General features: G+C 38.7%; 1 protein-coding gene, 1 long non-coding RNA gene and 1 pseudogene across 2 annotated transcripts in view; all 3 read left to right on the top strand.

Moving 5' to 3' along the window:
- The first annotated feature begins 655 nt into the window (after positions 1 to 655).
- Positions 656 to 5,505, top strand: LOC121575186 (annotated as a pseudogene).
- A 174-nt stretch (positions 5,506 to 5,679) lies between these two features.
- LOC121575185 overlaps positions 5,680 to 20,363 on the top strand; it is a 98,081-nt gene continuing 83,397 nt past the window's right edge. The window contains exon 1 of the long non-coding RNA XR_006661488.1: positions 5,680 to 5,966. This is a non-coding gene — a long non-coding RNA (uncharacterized LOC121575185). The remainder of the gene's footprint in view (positions 5,967 to 20,363) is intronic.
- On the top strand, positions 17,509 to 20,271 carry LOC121575177 (homeobox protein Hox-C9a). Its single transcript, XM_041888128.2, has 2 exons — positions 17,509 to 18,137; positions 19,449 to 20,271. The coding sequence occupies exons 1-2, from the start codon at positions 17,582 to 17,584 to the stop codon at positions 19,691 to 19,693; spliced, it is 801 nt and encodes a 266-aa protein (XP_041744062.1). The 5' UTR covers positions 17,509 to 17,581; the 3' UTR covers positions 19,694 to 20,271.

A 20,363-nucleotide genomic window follows, 5' to 3' on the forward strand; every position in this document is an offset into this window, starting at 1 on the left:
CACTCTCTCTTTGTCCTCAATCCACTTCTTTTTTAAACTTAGGCCTGTGTCACTCTTTTTTTAAATTCTATGAAAATCTGCTACAGCCTATAACTAAAGCTACTGCGTTCATCCCAGTTTACGGAACTATAGGCTACAAGAAATGGAAACAAGCAAAAATTGCTCCTTATCACCTTTAGAAAAGATCAAATCATACAACTATTTGGCAGTTGATATTTCAAGAATCATTACCGAAATGTTTGTTTTTGCTTTTGTTGCCTCTAAATAAAATAAATAACATAAAATCAGTTTTTTGAGTGCAGAAGCTGTACAAAACAATCAGACAACACTTATCATGATGGAATGTCGCCTACATGTTATGCAATTTACATAACCTACATCTTGTTGCTACTTTTAGTTTATTCTCTTATTTTTTTGCCAGCTCCGTCGCTCACATTTGTTTTCTAGAACATAATTAAATAGAACACTATTTTAATTATAGTGACTATGTTCTAGATAGTGACTATGTTCTAGAACTTGTGTCTGTAACCTATCTGTCCTACTAGATGGCGCCCTTACTCTGTCCTAGAGCTGAAAATTCAACAACTTGACCACGGTGTCGTCATGGCAGTCTGGTGCGTCAAGGCCACTTTCAAACCCCAATTGGTCTGAAATTCACGTGGCATGCCTCTTACAGACATAATTATGTTGCTGATGTTTTTTTATGCTCCATGCCCCCAACTCAAATATGTCAGCTTCCTACCCCTCTATAATCCTTTAGGAGGACTCTGAAGAGTGGTATAAAAATAAGAAAGATAACAATACAATGGAATGCCCAAATAGAATCCCAGCTTCTAACTTCCACGTGGAACAGTTGGTAGGAGGATCCGCTGTGTGCAGAGATGAGGGCTATTTCGGCAGTTCCGGAATGTATGCTCAAAGAGTTGCGACCGAGTATGACTGTTCGACCGTGAGAAATTATGGAATTTTTCGCCTCTCTCCAAAGCGGGAGCACATCTCCGACAAACACGGCTCTCAGCGCCTACCATCAACATCATTACCTGTCGCAGCTAAAGGCTTTTGGGGCTGAATATAAAAATGCATCCCAGGTAGCACAGCCTGTTACCTGACCGCTGCTTCCATGTTCTTTCCCATCGGACAGTGTGAAGGGGGACTGAATATGCTGCCTATATAGCGGAGATCCAAACGGACGCACGGATACTGTTGTTGGAACTTGTTCCTACACGCGGATGGCTGAGAGACGCCATCCCAGTCAAACGCACGAACATTCTCGTCTGGAATCATCGACAGCTAGTCAACGGTACCTGAGGAAAGAGAAGGCGCATGGCTTCGGATCAGAAAGTATCTTCTCTGTGTCCGAAACTGGGACAGATAATCCAGAACTATTTAACGACACCTGCGAAACCAATCAGGAGGTGCATCTGGCAGTGGCTGACAGTAAACTCGAGGAGAATCACAGTCCCACGAAACAACTGCCTGAGAAAGAGAATGTCCTTAAAACGCACGGTAGCACATACAACTCAGACAGTGAGGTTAAAGGTAACACACACACACACAAACACACGGTCAATAACACATAAACAAGCATATTAAGAGAGCGAGCACACACGCATGGGCTTATAACATATAAACAAGCATATTATCAGTGCGCACGCACACACACACACACACACACACACACATACACAGTTTATAACACATAAGCAAGCTTATCACACTCGGAGGAAGCACACAGTTAGACAAGCCAATATCATATGAGAAGAGGACCTGTTCTTTGTGGTTTTTTTATGTTATTGAGATTTTTTAAACTTTTGATTTGAGCTGGAAATAAAGTATACTAATGTTTCAAACGATTATGCAACGCTGAGCCTTGGCATAGGTTTATATGCTATTTTTGAACAGTGGTACAGTTTGAAGTAGGCTACAATTTTCAGTAATTGCAAACTTGTTTCGATTGGTAGGCAATGTTTTTTGTTACACTCTTAGAAAAAAAGGTTCAGGATAGAACCAAAAAGGTTCTATGTGCACCCTTTTGTAGGGTTCTTTGATCAGAATCCCAGGGGTTCTTCTTCCAAAACTGGTTCCATATAGAACCCGTTGGTTCTATATAGGGTTCTGTATGGAACCTATTTCCAAATTTGAAACAAGCATAGAAACCTTTTCGGTTCTATCTAGAACCTTTTTTTCTAAGAGTGTAAGCACACTTGAGTAAGCATAGGCTACACTTCCCTTCATACACTATCTTTATAATTAGGATCTCCTAATTGCCAGTCCATTACCAACTTGCTACGAATGACATTATCTGTTTAGCATTGAACTAACTGCACGTTTGCGTTGGTAAATCTTTGCAATGTTACGTGATAGTCTACGTTTTTGAGAAATTAAAATGCACAGTTGCAAATATCTTTTGCAGTTGAGATGGCGCTCATTCATTCTTATTAGTCGCTATATCTCTCTTGGATTTTTTTATAATAAAGAAGCATTCTAGGCTAGGCTACTAGTAAATTAGGGAGGCCTATCCAAACGAATAAGCACACACTAATTACAGCAAAGAAGATTTCAAAACAAAACACGATTTCCCAGACACAGATTAAGATTAGTCCTAGACAAAAAAATCGTGTTCAATGCAGATTCACCATTGAAAGTGCTTAGTCCAAAACTATGTATAATCTGTGTCCGAGAAACCGGCCCGAGAAGACATAGGCCTACAGACAAACTGACAAAAAAAACACATCAGAAGGCTTTTGCGTAGGAAAGTTTATTGGAAGGTGAAGGGCAACGAAATGGCTGCTATATGATTGCTGCTGTTTTTCAGCTTGTCCGCTTTTGAAATGACATTTTCTCGATAAACTATTTTTGTACATGTAAAACAACAAGCATAAGGCTCCCTCAAGTTCATGACATTTTGTTTTGTAAGTTAAGTCAACTTTAGGGTAATGGTGATTCGATTATTATTATTATTAGGCCTATTATTATTATTATTATGATTATTTATTCTTCTTAGGCCTGTTATTGAGCATATGTGGCCACAGCGCGTGCGTCCGAAATTCACGCCAACGCTTACACAATGGTATTTATTAACTAATGTTAAAATCAGGCAGACATGGGGCCTATGTACATGTTGTTGAAAACAAGGTGTGATTTAGGTCGAAATAGAAGAAGTTGCTTCAGTCCCTAATTTCTCTCTTCCTTAAATCTGAAAATTAACGTCAGATTCGTTACAATACTCATTACTTGCTATTAAAATATGACACTTTTATCCCAGATTTTAAAATAATAATTGATCAGTGATTCACTGAAAAATGAATCGATGACTAGGCTACATAAAAACACTTGTCTGGAATAGTCTGAAGTGTGTAGGTTATAGGCCTATAGCTTTGCGCAGTTCAATTACTAGGCCTATATGATTTCCGGATTGTGTGAATAGTTGTATTTTTCGTGCCCGCTGTGCCATGTAATCAAGACGGAAGTCAATAACATTTAGATTTGAAACTCCTCCGGACTCCTTTATTGGTAGACTAGACTATACATCTCGGGAATAGTCAGTCATATCCATCCCACTTACCAAGAGCTGTATTGTGGCATTAACTAATATAGGCTACATTTTATTTCTCTCTTTTAGGCTATTTATGAAGGGATTGAAGAACATAATGTAATTCTTATCGCCAAAAGGACCCAAATTACCCAGATGAATTATCCATTGATTTTCGTTATTTGCCTGATGAGATCTAGTCAAATGTTTTTGTATAGGCCCTGTCTTTGTACTTATTGTTTCAATTGGCTTTGAGTGAGTTTAGACTTCTCCAGATACGCAAATAATGCAAGATTAGTTGTAGGCTTACCTCTAAGAAGCGGTCATTTATCATCTCACTAAAAGCTATAGTAGCCTAATTATATCGCCCGTGCATAAAGACATCGAAGACAACGACATGTTGTATATAACCCGTTTTTCTTCCAGGGGACTTGCATCTCAGATTAGTTGGCCTACTCCTTTCAGCTAAAAAGTGAAGTTGTAAATACAATGGTCGAATAGATTAAAAACATATAATGTTATAAAATGGCAGGCATAATACAAAAACTATAGTTTGTCGTCAAGACAAAAAATAATAATAATAATAATAATAATAATAATAAACAATTGTAAAGTCGTTATCCCACTGGCTATAGGGTGAATGCACCAATTTGTAAGTCGCTCTGGATAAGAGCGTCTGCTAAATGACGTAAATGTAAATGTAATGTAAGACATGGCCTTCTTGGTAACCTGATTAAGTCCGTGCATTATTGTTTTCTATCACAAATAAGCCTATGTTTAGGCTACACACTGAGAATTACGTTAATGTAACTAATTCCTTTTTACAGGGGACAGATTGGAGAATGCCTTTGGAAAGTGGCTCACAGCGAAAAGTAGACGAAAAAGCGTTGTCCTTCTACCAAACATCAAACACTGGAACTGGAGAAGGAGTTATTGTTCAACATGTATCTGACGCGAGAGCGCCGCTTGGAGAACAGCAAGAGTATTGACTTATCTGACAGACAGGTCAAAATATGGTTCCAAAACCGACGTATGAAGTTTAAGAAATTCAACAGGGAGAGTTGAGTGAGAGAGCTAACCTCTGCTTATAACTATACTTAAAACCTTACACCTTATTTGGAGATAAATACTTTTACGCTTAAGCTACACATATAGGCTTGCACACATACAGGTGAAAACATCTAGAGCAGGATAGAAATTGTAAGCCCTTCAAACATGCTTCACTTTTTTTTAGAGTCCTTGCATGGTTTTATGAACATTTTCAGTTTCATGATTTGACAGTGAAATGCTTTGAAGCTCGACAGATGCACATTGTTTTAAAAGGCTGGGTATTAAAGTGGCACTCCAGTCTCCTTTTCACCTCATTTAACACCTGATGTAGTTAACAAAAGGCACATCTCAATAGGTGATGCAGGTATGTCATGACATGCATAGCAAAAGTGGTGGGGGGTGGGCCTTTCCTATTTTGTTCTCTGTTGCTTCTCTATTGTTCCTCAAGCAAGGGAGGGGCCGATGACATCACGAATTTCCATCAGACCAACTCCTTGAATGCCCTACTCCTTGAAGTTTGCGGTTGTGTCTAAAAACACTATTTTGCTCAAATATTTTTTTTACCATGGGGTGTACTTTACTGTATTTATACTTGGGATATCGCTTTTCAACAGCAAATGTTTCAAATTTCGCAAGAGGAAGTCTTTAATTGTTTGTGAAACGTGTCTTAAAGTCACAGTCCTGTGTCTGCAATGGTTTCCATTCACTTTTAATGAAAACGTATCATTACTTGGTCTCTTCCTTTTTATCATTTCTGTTCTTATTGTTTTGTGTTTGGTGGTTTTGTCATTTCTGTGAACTTGATGTCCTGTGCATTACAGCATCAACGTGCATTAACTTCCAAAGCATTATCCCAAGCATAATGTGGCTGGATATCAAATAAGCCAACACAAAAATAAAAAATAAATGGGTTTAGAGCATCATTTTCCTTGGTTGTCCTTCCCCTTCGTGTCCTTTATGACTTGCTTTGAGAAAGAGAGGGGAGAGAAAAGGGTGGAAAGACCGACCATATAGCGGTGATTTAAATATTAGCCAGGTGACCAATAAGTCAATGTCATAAAATAGTAATGTCAGGATGGTCGGAGTACAGCGCCAGAGGTGGGTTTAATGATCTGCAAATATAATGTGCGCCGCGGCAGTAAAGATGCGTTTAAAGGCGAGGAGGAGGAACTCTATACCCACGGAGCCGCACTAGGATGGGGCTGGTTTGCCCGGGCGCACGCCACTGCTTTCACCGGATGAGGGAAATGCGACATTCTCCAACGGATGATGGAACATAAAGAGACCGGGTGATTAAGGGAATGTATATATTGGAACAAAGTCCGCAACGAGACATGGCTGCAGGAGCATGGAAACGGATCCCCACATGCAGCTAGGGTTGAAGGTAGGACTATAGCCGCTGGCATTTCTCTTCTTTGCTTTGGACTAGATCAGGTCTGGCTCTGCTCATTTGGCACATTTGCAACTGGCAGCACATTAAATTCCTTTACACCGAGGGTATTTCGTGTTTTTCTGTTGCTGTATTTTTTACCTCCTGCAGACATTCGAAATCCGACCAGCGATGTTTGTGGGAGTTTTGTATATTTGCAAGTGGATTTTGGATTATCATGTGTGCTGTGATAATTTTGTTGAATTTACCTCTACCTTGGATGGACAACGATGTTTTTTGAATAGAATGAACAGACGATTGTGCACCTGCATGTGTTCATGGAGTATACTATCCCATTGACTATGAAAAATGTATTGTTACAAAATATCTTCCAAAATATGATCGCTCCTTGCTGGATGTGCATTCAGATCGTGGACATTATAGACTGTATTATCTTGCTCTTTTCAAATTTGACCTATATGAAAAACAAGACACCTGCATGATTCATATCAAAGGAGTCTTGGGTCCAGTATCCTATTGTTGAAGTTTAACAGGTAGCTTTAATTGATGAACATGAAACGTAGCCTAATAGCCTAGGACCGTTCGTCCTGGTCTAGAAATGCATCATATTGTTATTCGTATCGGCCATAGAAAAGCATTTGACAGTATGCGAGACGTTTGATATTGTGTCTAATTCTCAGTGGATTGCCCTTTCACGCTTAGCTGATCCGTGGTTTAGGTAGTTTCATGTTGTTGGGATTGACTTCCTGGCTCGGCAACAAAAAACTGCCTTGATTACGTCAGTTCGCCTTCATCAAGGGCGTCCATTTCCGACAGATTATACACTCGGCTCTGGAGTCCCAGCAAATGGCATTGTAAATGAACCGAGCCACCAATATCCACGACGAGACCTTTTTTCTTCGCTCTGTGGCTTTATGTGGTGGACACTAAATGTCTATTGGCTGCAGTGGGAGAATTGGGGTTGTAAACATCACGGGGTAAAATCCTTTCAGCTTTGTGTTGTGGCGCAGACTTTTGAGGTCTAGCCTTGCAGACGGGATTATTGACCAGAGGTGTTTTAGGGATGGTAATCAGCATTCCAAGAGCGTCTCCAGGTGCCTATATGGGACATCTGCCAAGTAGTGAAAATCCAAGTCTCATCTCTGGACTAATTTAGCTATGCTTTTGTTAGAATAGTTAGACTTGGTCATGATAGTGTCTTTATCTATCATATTGTATCATATTATATTAGTGTCCTTATCACATCACTTGTATGATCATTGAATAATAATAAAATAACATGTCTATTAAAATTACCCTCAAGATTATTAGGGTTTGTTTTAGGACTACATTAACTGAATTCGTCATTAGGGTGGACTTGCTTTCTCTTTTGCACTTCATCTCGGCTCAAATAGCCTAAGCAAAATTGTAATTAGGCCTAAACATGGTTTTGCTACATAAACCATTTTGAAACTTTAAATGAACATCACAAAACGGTCTTATCTTTATCGAATGGTCACGGAAAAGAAATGTGCAGCACGCTCAAATGTGCAATACGCTCTGGTGTCTACTTGAACCGATTTAGTAGACTAGATCTGTGCCTTTTTGCTTTCTGAAATTTGCCGTTATGAATTTCTCGTTTTTGCTACATAAAGTGACTGATCTCCGTTTGATATGACAGTAAATTGAGTGACGGAAGCAAAAAAATTAAATGATTATTTCTTAAAATGAGACATGCGTTATTTATCCAATAGGCCTAGTCTTGCCTATAATTCAGCCTATAGATAGGCTATGCTACTAACAATTACATTTACATTTACATTTTAGTCATTTAGCAGACGCTCATCTGGCCTATGTTACATTTTAACAAATATAGGCCTATGTGTGTTTGTATATTATCGCTTATTATAGGCCTGTTGTACTATACTCCGACCTGGATTCAACTACATGTGTATTTAAGTATCTGGTATTTAAAATACTTTTTCTGTGTATTTGAATATTTTCAAATGGGCCTACACAGGCCAAAACAAGTAATTTTATTTGAGTATTTGAATGTTTAGTTGTTAAAACATTATTTTCAAATACTATTTTCAAATACTATTTTCAAATACTATTTTCAAATACTATTTTCAAATACTATTTTCAAATACTATTTTCAAATACTTGCGTTAAATGCATGAGAGTGTATTTGAGTCAGTGTATTTGAGTATTTTCAAATACTTTCCAAGTGTATTTCCAAATAGGACTACATTAAAATATTCTACTTGTCTTTTCAAATAAAATAAAATCGGAATACTTACTTCGAATGTATGTGAAAGTAATTGAGATATTTGAAATAGTATTTGAACCCAGGTCTGATTTATAATGACTGTATTTTGGATATTACTAGTGTATTGGTTGAAAAAAACTACACCCTGTCTGAGGCCGGTAACAGTAGCCTATCTTAAATATTCACCATTTGCATGATATCAGGTTTCATAATGCTGAATGAAGGCGTAGACCTATTAGGCTACTAGCTCTTTTGTCTTAATCACCACTAAGATTTGACCAAATGTAATTGAAATCATCCATGATTTGATGAACGACATACATTGAAATGTACCACAAAAATGGGCACGAGCAAATGTTGGCCCCATGAGTGCACATATATTGATTGGCTCTTCCCTGATCTGTGTATTTTGTATTTTGTATATTAAGTATTTTGTGTATGTCAAGGCTCACTTGTAAAAGAGACATGGGTCTCAATGTGACTCCCTGTATAAAATAAGTATATATATATATATTGGTTGATATTGCATGCGTTCACTTTAACGCATGGACAACAATCACACATAGGCCTACACAGACGGAATGTGTTTCATTGACAGCGTGATCTGTCTTGGTGTCTGTCTGCAGGTATGCAATACCAACGGGAGGACTCAATAGGATTTATTGGAATATTATTAGGCCCTTAATTAATCTGCCGTGCGGTGGCCGTCTCCGGTGACCAAATCAATTTGTTCAATTTATATATAGTCTTTAAAAGTAACCCTCGTGAGAGAAAGTAGGCCTAGGCAATGCTTTAACGCCGAATTGCTGTCATAATATGAATGTCTTTACCATATGATAGCTTTTATTCAAACGTTTCCTGCCAGTAAGGCCTTTAAGTGGTGGCTTTACATGCATTTACGAGTTCGCATTGTTACTCCAACTCCACCAAATTAACGTCTGTAATAAACAGCATTCTTCCAATCCCGACGGCTCTAATCTTTTATCCCACGGTAGCGGTATAGGCCTAAATGTATGTTATGCATTTATACAAAATACCAATACATACATACACTCTATCGCCAGCAACATTAAATTGGCATATAATTCCAGAATGTATTCAGTTGACTTAAAAAACAACAACTGAAAAACATTTCTGGGTTCATACTGAATATTAGTTTATATGATTATTCCCCGGAGCATTGCTATTCAAGAAATAATGTGTGGCTATTCATCAACATTTCAGGCCTTATAGGAATTTATGAAGCTTGAGCCAATGGGACTGTGTTGAAATAGGATGTGTTAGTCTCACCTAGCTATCTTAAGATGAATGCATTAACTGTAAATCGCTCTTGATAAGAGCGTCTGCTAAATTACTAAAATGTAGGCTAAATGTAATTAATGGGGAAATACCTTTTTCTTATTTTCACCTCCTCTCTTACACACACACACACACACACACACACACACACACACACACACACACAGAGAGAGAGAGACAGAGAGAGAGAGAGAGAGAGAGAGAGAGAGAGAGAGAGAGAGAGAGAGAGAGAGAGAGAGAGAGAGAGAGAGAGAGAGAGAGAGAGAGAGAGAGACAGACACACAGACTCACATGCACATCACCTTCAAGATTAATTCTAATACCACCTGGCACTGAGCTGTCACAGTTTTGTATTCTTGTTCTTAATGTTATCATTAATCAAGGATCATTCTTTTTTATTGCTAATAACAAAAGTACTGATGATGTTATAAACATAAACAGCATTCTTTCAATCCTCTTATACAATGATGAACGTTTTGTGGGCTGAAAGTCAAATAAAAAAACCATCAGGTTTTAATGAAGGATAGTCCCGCCATCTTCGCTAATAAGCTACCTTTCTAATAGCTACTAATGACTGATTGGGTATGTTGTTTAATGTTTTCAATAGCGTTAATGTATCCAAATGACTGATAAAAATGTTTTAAAAATAGGCTACATTATGGCCATTAGTCAGTGATCAGTCAGGGTATCCTATAATTTCAGATTAGTTTAAATAAAATTACCTCACATTCTGGCCTACTGCATGTACTGGGGCAAACCTGAGGGGGAAGACAATATATAAATTGTTAAGATGTTTAATGTTTAATCGTACCATGATAGTGCTTGAAATGTGTTTCTTGAAATCAACTCTTACCTGGGGGTGGGCATATGGATTCATTTGCCGCTTGCAAGGTATAGGCTAGCCTATATCTTTCAAGCAGCTGGTCTCCTCAAGCAGGCTGATACGAAACGTACAATTTTACCCCTAGGACCTGACTTACCCTTGTGTGGTTCTTTTACTACTTAATTCCATTAGAGAGTAAAGTAGAGTAGAGTGGAGTAGTACTTTATTTATCCTAACATTGGCCATTTATGTTCTCTTATTAATACGATAACCTCTGACCATTGATAATAACAATTTACGAAGACCATTTGGTTGCAAATTAGAGCATTTTGTTTTAAGAGGTATAACGGTATTTTTCAAGGCTTTATGTCTGGGGAAAAAAGTAATCAGGGCAATGTTAACGGCTACACAGATTTAACTTAAAATACACAGTTCATTTTTTTGTTTGTTGCTATATTCATTTTTTTCCTCTGCAAAGACGTATTTTAGACACAAAGGGGAGAGTTCAGACACGTTATAACATACACTATATATACAAAAGTATGTGGACACCCCTTCAAATTAGTGGATTCGGTCATTTCAGCCACTTCCGTTGCTGACAGGTGTATAACATCCAGCACAGCCATGTAATCTCCATAGACAAACATTGGCAGTAGAATGGCCTTACGGCTAATTTCTGCCCTTCTAGAGCTGCCCTGGTCAAATGTAAGTGCTGTTATTGTGAAGTGGAAACGTCTAGGAGCAACAACGGCTCAGCCATGAAGTGGTAGGCCACACAAGCTCACAGAACAGGACCGCCGAGTGATGAAGCGCGTAGCGCGTAAAAATCGTCTGTCCTCGGTTGCAACACTCGCTGCCGCGTTCCACATTGCCTCTGGAAGCAACTTCAGCACAATAACTGTTCGTCAGGAGCTTAATGAAATGGGTTTCCATGCCTGAGCAGACTCACACAAGCCTAAGATCACCATGCGCAATGCCAAGCATCGGCTGGAGTGGTGTAAAGCTCGCCGCCATTGCACTCTTGAACACTGGAAATGTGTTCTTTGGAGTGATGAATCACGCTTCACCATCTGCCAGTCCGACGGACTAATCTGGGTTTGGCGGATGCCAGGAGAACACCACCTGCCCCAATGCATAGTGCCAGCTGTAAGGTTTGGTGGAGGAGGAATAATGGCCTGGGGCTGTTTTTCATGGTTCTGGCTAGGCCCCTTAGTTCCAGTGAAGGGAAATATTAACGCTACAGCATACAATGACGTTCTAGACGATTATGTGCTTCCAACTTTGTGGCAACAGTTTGGGGAAGGCCCTTTCCTGTTTCAGCATGCCAATGCCCCGTGCACAAAGCGAGGTAGATACAGAAATGGTTTGTCGAGATCAGTGTGGAAGAACTTGATTGGCCTTACCTCAACCCCATCGAACACCTTTGGCATGAATTGGAACGCCGACTGTGAGCCAGGCCTAATCGCCCAATATCAGTGCCCAACCTCACTAATGGTCTTGTGGCTGAATGGAAGCAAGTGCCCGCAGCAATGTTCCAACATCTAGTGGAAAGCCTTCCCAGAAGAATGGAAGCATATTAATGCCCATGATTTTGGAATGAGATGTTCGACGAGCAGATGTCCTCATACTTTTGATCATGTAGTGTATGTAATGAAAACTTAAACACTTGCATGTATTAAATAGGCAGTGATTTCACCTTGAACTAGGCCTACTAGGCAAATGGTGAGCGCCGATTGCCTGATTCACATTGATTATCTATCACTCAATATTCGTATCTACGTGCACATTCATATGATTCTAGTTGTAATTCCTCTTAGCACGTTGTTGAGTGTTTGTTGTTGACTGAATAATATAGCCAGTATAGCTGTAGCGGTGATATAAGTCAATGCCCAATGTTTACATACCTTGCACTAGACTGTGGAGTAGTGATGTCACCGGAGTTGACCAATGTTGCATGTGGTGTGGCCATGTCGTTTTCTTAGCAACCGCATGGTGCTCAAATGCACTGAAATGGGTGAAGAACCAAAGTACAGCATCCTATGTATTTTAAGTAGATTCGGCTGTAGGTAATAATGCAAGAAACATTCTGAGCAAATAATGTAAGAAATAACACACACACAAAAATACTGTGTGTGTGTGTTGCTGTGTGTGTTGGTTCGATTGCATCTTCCCAATATTATATAAAGGTTGTTTATGTCAATTTGATTTCAGATCCAGATATTTTATTTTATTTAATGAACTGAAATTGAAAATATCCATCCCTGAGTCTTTTTAAGAGGATCTAAGGCCAACTTTAGACAGGCAGACCAATTCAGATATTTTATTCTCACCAGATCAGCTCTGAAAAAAATGTGATATGAACAGATCTGATGTGATTGGTCAAAGTGGAAATAATATCAGAATTGGGCTGCCTGTCTAAACATGGCCTTAGGCTTATAATTGAAATGGAGTCAACACCTATCCTGGCTTATTTCAAGAAATTACACTGGACACAAATGCTCAATGTTCACTGTTTATTTGTTCAGTTTAAGGTCACAAAAAAGAAAGAAAGGCTGACATGGATAATGTTACAAAAAACATGTGAAGGCTTACATGGATGTAGATCTGTAAATAAATAGAATATGAATGATATTAATAAGAGTGCAATACTACACCGTCACAACTCAATAAAACCCTAACTAGAACCCAGTACCTAAATCTCTCCAAAGGCACTAGCGTGGCAAGCGTAAATGTGGGATAGGCCTACACACAAACATCTGGAATTATATACACATTTGCATTCTAAAATATTCCACATGGCTGAATATTCCACATGGCCAACTTATAGAACATACAATTATAAATGTTGCAGTATCATTTATGTAAGCTACTGTATACTTACCACTGAGATGGTAATCACGCTGATTCCTCATAAGAAAGATTATTCGATTTCTACAGAAGTTATTTGCTAAAGTTGGTACTAAAATGCAAAAAATGCACCAGTATATAGTTTATTTTCATCAACATTCCAGGCAAGAAAGCACACTATATGAGTGATATCCTATTGTACTTATAAATTAAACTATGGAATATACACTGAGTGCATAAAACATTAAGAACACCTGCTCTTTCCATGACATAGACTGACCAGGTGAATCTAGGTGAAAGCTATGATCCCTTACTGATGTCACTTGTTAAATCCACTACAATCAATGTAGATGAAGGGGAGGAGACAGGTTAAAGAAGGATTTTTAAGCCTTGAGACAATTGAGACATGGATTGTGTATGAGTGCCATTCAGAGGGTGAATGGACAAGACAAATAATTTAAGTGCCTTTGAACGGGGTATGGTAGTAGGTACCAGGCACACCGGTTTGTGTCAAGAACTGCAACGCTGCTGGGTTTTTCACGCTCAACAGTTTCCTGTGGGTATCAAGAATGGCCCACCACCCAGAGGACATCCAGCCTACTTGACACAACTATGGGAAGCATTGGCGTCAACATGGGCCAGCATCCCTGTGAAACACTTTTGCCACCTTGTAGAGTCCATGCCCCGACTAATTGAGGCTGTTCTGAGGGCAAACTGTGGTGCAACACAATATTAGGAAGGTGTTTCAAATGTGTTGTATACTCAGTGTATATAACTTCTAAAACTCCTCTTTAAAGAGTATCTTAAAAAATCCCCACACCAATGGCACCTACTACCATACCTCGTTCAAAGGCACTTAATCTTTTGTTTTGCCCAATGGCACACATACACAATCCATGTCTCAATTATCTTAAGGCTTAAAATGTCTTCTTTAACCTGTCTCCTCCCCTTCATCTACACTGAAGAAAAATGCAAATGTATTTTCCTACTAAATCAAATCAAATCTAATTGTATTTGTCACATGTGCCGAATACAACAGTGAAATGCTTACTTACAAGCCCTTAACCAACAATGCAGTTTTAAGAAAGAATACCAACAAAAAATTACTTGCACTAACTTTGCTGATAAGTACTTTGTTGAGGGAAAATGTACTTGCTACGATTGTGATATGTTGTCTCACCTAGCTATCTTAAGATGAATGCATAAGCGCATGTGCTAAATTACAAAAATGTAAATGAACAATGAATACCCATTCACAGGAATACAAGGTATTGCTTTTTTTAATCATGATTTTGTTTATTACTAGTAGGCTAGTATTAGCCTATTATTACTATTACCCGTATGGTACTATTATAGTAGCAGTACTAGTAGTAATAGTCGTATAGGTCTATAGTGGTTGGCTCCTTGCAATATATTATTTGAGATGGGGCTCATTTGTCCATGAAGCTGTAATGTGTAGTGTCTATGTGTAACTATATGAGTAGACACAAGAACATAGGCCTACAGGTCACAGTCAAAGAGCAGTCTTGGAGATATTTTTCACTATTTTGCTGCATTTTTGCTGATACAGAGGAACATATGGATAATGTGCATTATATGCAGGCTGTTTGCCTACCACCCTATTTATATTTTGACACATTTGTTTACAGAATCTCTGCAATATCCCTACCACCAAGATCATAAGACAATGAAGATCATAATAATTGAAATTGAGATATAAACAAAGTTTAGGCTTATAGGAAATGCAAATAGCCTATTTCCATCTACTTTTACGCATAGCATACAGCATTTATGCTCACGAATAGTAGCCCAAACCAAAAGCAATGCTCATGGTAAACGTTTGGCTTTGAGATACATTATTTTTTATATATAGGTTAACAGTTAATCTAGATATTAGGCCTAGGCCTAAAATAATCAAAGGGGAACAATTATCGATAATAACATCATATTTTATTAAGTTGCATTTTGATTGGCTATTGACAGTTGCATTGAGAATAATATTGATATTATCTTATTCATAAATATATATACGCAGTAATTTCTCATCTGTGTTAGTGGTTGTGTGTGTACTTGACGTCCGCTGACCATCATTGTTAACGTTGGTTCGCAGATGCCAGTAACATATAGCAAGACAACCGATTATCTAGGCTATACAACAGACACAATCTATCGCCTGTCCTTATAAACATTTCCATCTACTCATCAATTTTTGCAGATGAAGTCATGGCGACCTCAGTCCGTGACATACAGTATATACCTATATTCGAGCCCCTGTAGGCTACAAGTATAATTTGGATAGGAACCTACCAAATTCTAATGTTTACATTGTATTGTGATTGATAGGTCCACCAACTGAACATAAGCCTCGACCTACCTTTTTCCAAGATTTGGTGTTTGATATACCAGTTAATATAGCTTTTGATGATCAGCATGGCACAAGGCTACATCGTGTCCAGCAAATTATATTTTAACATCTTAGGCTGATCATTTAACAAAGGCGAATGATTCAGTTTCAGATTGGATAAAACGCCAATGTTTGTTTTTTGTTTCGTCAACAACAGTCACAGAGTCGTAGCTAATCTGTAGGCCTAGTTGTTAGGCTTATTGAATCGATTAATTGAAATGGCTTAATCCAGTTGGCCATCTTTTCCATGAGATTTCAAAAGACAGCATTGTAAAAATACAGGTGTTATTGCAGTTGTAGTTTATTGCATTTCTGAAAAGAAGGTGACTTGAGCCTTGGTACCCTATTTTCCGTGAAAAGAGAGAAATGCAGATTGACGTGTTGCGCCAAAAGGAATTTTGTGCCTAGCCCAGACTGAATGACAATGACTGGTCATCCGACGCCCAAACACCGCACTGTGGAGTGTCCTAGTATATCATGCATGCCACCTTGGCTTAGGATAAGTTATATGGCCAGTTTCCTATAATATAGCCTATAATTTCCCCAATGGATCATTATGAATAGTAGCCAATGTTACTAACAAACGTATATAACTTTCCAGATTTAGGCTACCCATACCAAAAGTATCTTAAAGAGATAAGGTGGCAATTGCAGGTTTGTTATTTTGGTAAGGTTATTCAATTGATTTATTATGCTTTATTTTCCCTGATGACCACAACTTAAAGTTTGAGGTTGGGAGGTGCATGTGTAGTAGAGTATGCACACAAACTTGTGGGCGCGAAACAGCAATGTCAACACCCAAGAGACGAGAACAGTGTCACCCTTAACTGTACACCAGATATACCGCAATATTACCACTTAAACCCAACCTAAACTGGACTTACTCCACAAGGCACTCTGTCATATTATTAATAGGGACTGACTAGCCTACATTATCAAAAATACACTATGTTGTGGTAGGTCTAGGCTACTTGCTGTTATCGACACACTATCCACCAACATTTTATTTTATGGATAGGCCTATGTCTAGGCCTACTCTGACTTGTCCCTCAGACCAGCATGTGAGTTTTTTCCTGCATTAAATTGTTGTGGAATGTTGTTGTTTTTATCTTGTAATTCATGCAATAGTTGTAATTTGCTTCTTGTTCTTTGTCTATGTTGGATTTATGTTTATGCGATAATGTTAATTAATCGGTTGTGTTTTTTTTTATTAACGACACGTTTATGAACAATCAAATTGTCCTCATAAACATTTATTGAAGGACATAAAAACATGAGCGGCCTCTATCCGAATTAGGCAGCAGTGGTGGGCAAGAGTTCCGAATCTCTACACAGACACAAAGTTTTGGACTCCATTAACTGGTATTATGTGTTTTTACAACATAAAAGCCTCAAATATGTGGGGTATATTATTATATTATTGGATCTTTAATCTCTTTTTGCTATTGCGCACGTTACAGCAATGTTATTACCATCGAAGTCCACGGTGCATTAAGTTTGGAATTATTGACAATTCTAAAGGAAAAAGGCAGTATTATTTTCCAAAATTGTTTTACTTTAAGAATATCCCTCAAATTTCAAAGTGTTATTCAAATTATGGTCGAAAACGACAAATTACGTCGAGAAATAGGGCCTAGTGGTGCTCTGTGATCAACGTACCTCATGCTCCAATACGAGGGGATATAGCCTACAGTTCTCCATGTTTTTATGACAAGGAAAAACGAAAAAATGATAGGTGGTGAATCCGTCTTAATGATTGCTCATACAATATAAATCCTGTACATAAATAGCATTCAAAAATCTGGGGTACATCACTGTCGTAGGAGTGCATGCGCATTAATCGAATGTAGAATTTTGGGGTAAATATAATCACGTGTTCAGCGGTGGCCAATGAGAGTCGAAGAACCCCAGGATAAATAATTACCTGGCTTGATTGTTCTAGGGGTAAGATTTTTTTTAAGTATACATACAGTCCATATAATAATCTGATGCATGTAAAAGAGACGAGAGGCATCGTCATGTCGACCACGGGTCCCATAAACAATTATTATGTGGATTCTTTGATAAACCATGAGAGCGAGGATGTGCTGGCGTCGCGGTTCTCAGCCCCAGAGCTTCTCCCCACCCGTTGCCGACCGACGACACTAGTAGCGGAGTGCTCCGAATATCCCTCCTGCAGTTTTGCGCCGAAACCTCCTGTCTTTACCTCCTCCTGGGGCCCAGTTCACTCCAAGTCTTCAGTGGTCTACCACCCATACACCCACCAACCTCACATTGGAACGGACTCGAGGTATGTTCGCTCATGGCTAGAGCCCATATTTCCAGGCTACCCTGCGAACGGTAGACACTACGGACTCAAAACGGATGGTTTTCCTCAGCCCGGTGCCGGAGACTGCATCGCTTCCAACGGCCACGGATACCCGGATTACTTCTACAACACCTCAGTGGACATCCGAGACAAGACACAGCAGATCATCCCTTCTCCAGAGTCGGAGGTTTTGGCTTCCGGAAAGCACAAAGACGACAAGCCAGAATTTGATCCAAGTAAGTGAAAGCCATGGCAGTTTACGCTGGTTTACAACCGGCTATTGGAGTCATTTGTGTGTGGGTGAGGTGGGGGTGTTCGTCTTCCATTGGGTTTTCGCTCGTTGTCTGTTGTCCTACTATAAAACGAAATTATCGTATCTTTTCCCTTCCCTTTGAACGGGAGGGAACTGGGGGCTGTTAGACAGTGTTAGACAGGACAAACGCCAATCCCCTTAAGGTTGTAAAATAGGAAGAAGCTATAAACGGCTATAAAATGGGGAAACTCTGGAAACAAGCTTTTCAATGACGAGATTAGAATCTCTAGTAAACTCCACTGTCTTACATGGCCTAAACTTGTGCGTAAAAGCATTTATTTTGTGCGTGAAATAATATATTATTTTACTTAGATACATTTTAGGTGGTATGCAGGATTTATACACGAGGTGTGGCCCTATAAATCATAGAACTTGTGTTATAGTGGATTATGTATTAATGTATTATTATTACCATTATTATTATTATTTGCATTCTGGGTTAATAGGCTACGATTGAAATGCACATCCATAGGCCTAAAGGCTAATACAGCTTGTAGAAACGACCAAAGCCACCATGGCTTTTATCTGCAGTATGATTATAATAGCTAGTCATTTCATGTAAATCTATACTGGTTTATTGCCCCGTGTTATTTAGTCAATAATGGCTTATTTCTCACGTGAATATTCAAAGTTCTGCTACAACCGAAGCCGAGTAGCCTAAGTCACAAAACATAACGTTGAGATACAACCTATTCAGCGAGGACCCGAACCATTGATATTGACGTCTTTATATCAGTACTTAGAAAAACATGACAACACCGAGCAAACTCCCTACAATAAACACACAACATAATATTTTAGGCCACAACAGGAATGTCAGGGTGAAATGCATCTAGCTGTCTCGGTTGCAGACCTGCCGAGACTTGAAACTAAAGGCTTTTAATATCATTTATGGGCCAATAAAGCAAACGGGCGTACTCACAATTTTACGACTCGGTCCTTTTCTAGCACTGTTGACGCTCTTAAAATATGGATGTCTATAAGAGAGATACTTATTTATAATTATTAAGGAAAACATTGATGACACACTTGACAATGTACATGGATTATATTGAACCAGTCTTATTGTAGTTTTAGAAAAACAAGAGAGTAGGTCTGATGCTCTCTGTTTGGTTTAGTGTGTGTTGAAGTGTTTATGATAATGCTTTTAAAGTAGCTTATAGTTTATACACTTCAAAAGGTCATCAGAAGTGTTCCATTCATTTACTTTTTTCTCTGTCCTATCCTTTTACAGGCAACCCGGTGGCAAATTGGATACACGCTCGTTCAACAAGGAAGAAACGGTGTCCATATACAAAATATCAGACTCTCGAACTCGAAAAGGAGTTTTTGTTCAATATGTACCTTACTAGGGACCGTCGATATGAGATCGCTCTGGTTCTTAATTTGACCGAGAGACAGGTCAAAATTTGGTTCCAGAATCGGCGGATGAAGATGAAGAAAATGAATAAAGAGAAGACAGAAACTCATGAGCAGTAATGTGCCCTATGGACACATTGACTCGTACACATTCAGAAAAATCCCACTCATGGACTGTGGGCGGTCTCGCCTCTTGATAGCTACTATTTTCCTTTTTGATCTGATATAATTAAGCTATAGGCCTATTCTTGGCAAAGTAGCACAGTGCAACTTAGGCCCACGCCTCAATATGAAAGTATGCAGCTTGTTTGGACTATTTATTCTTTATTACGCCTACTGTTTCATGTCAAGACCCACGAATGGGACATTGGTAAAGAAAGGTAGCCTTTAAGGTGAAGTTGGATAACTGTGCTTGAATGGTGTTTCATCTGTTCATGTGTTTAACAAAACCTGTTGCATCTTATTCAAGTGTAAATTAGTGTTTTGTACACGAAAATACATCAACGTACATGGAACGTGTGTCTGTGTTTTCGTATGTGAATATACATTTAGTTGTAGCCAATTTGTTTTTTATATTATTTTCTCTCGACACTAGAACTTTATGTTATACTGTAGATTGTGTCCATCTTTAAATGTATTCCAAATAATCTCCTTTCCTGTATTTGTTGTGTCATTCTTATTAAAAACGTTAAAAAATCTTACCTTGATCAGAAATATTAACACATGCAAAAATGACACTGGGAGAAGGCTTGACAAGATGGTAGTGTTCAAGACGCAGTCAATTGTTGTT

The sequence above is a fragment of the Coregonus clupeaformis genome, chromosome 10, assembly GCF_020615455.1.
Source record: "Coregonus clupeaformis isolate EN_2021a chromosome 10, ASM2061545v1, whole genome shotgun sequence".
Taxonomy (NCBI): Eukaryota; Metazoa; Chordata; class Actinopteri; order Salmoniformes; family Salmonidae; genus Coregonus; species Coregonus clupeaformis.

Bases quoted from the DNA above. Each gene is read 5' to 3' on its own strand.
- LOC121575177 (XM_041888128.2), top strand. From the start codon at position 17,582: ATGCATGTAAAAGAGACGAGAGGCATCGTCATGTCGACCACGGGTCCC. The intron at 18,138-19,448 runs GTAAGTGAAAGC...ATCCTTTTACAG, and splicing joins CAAGCCAGAATTTGATCCAA to GCAACCCGGTGGCAAATTGG.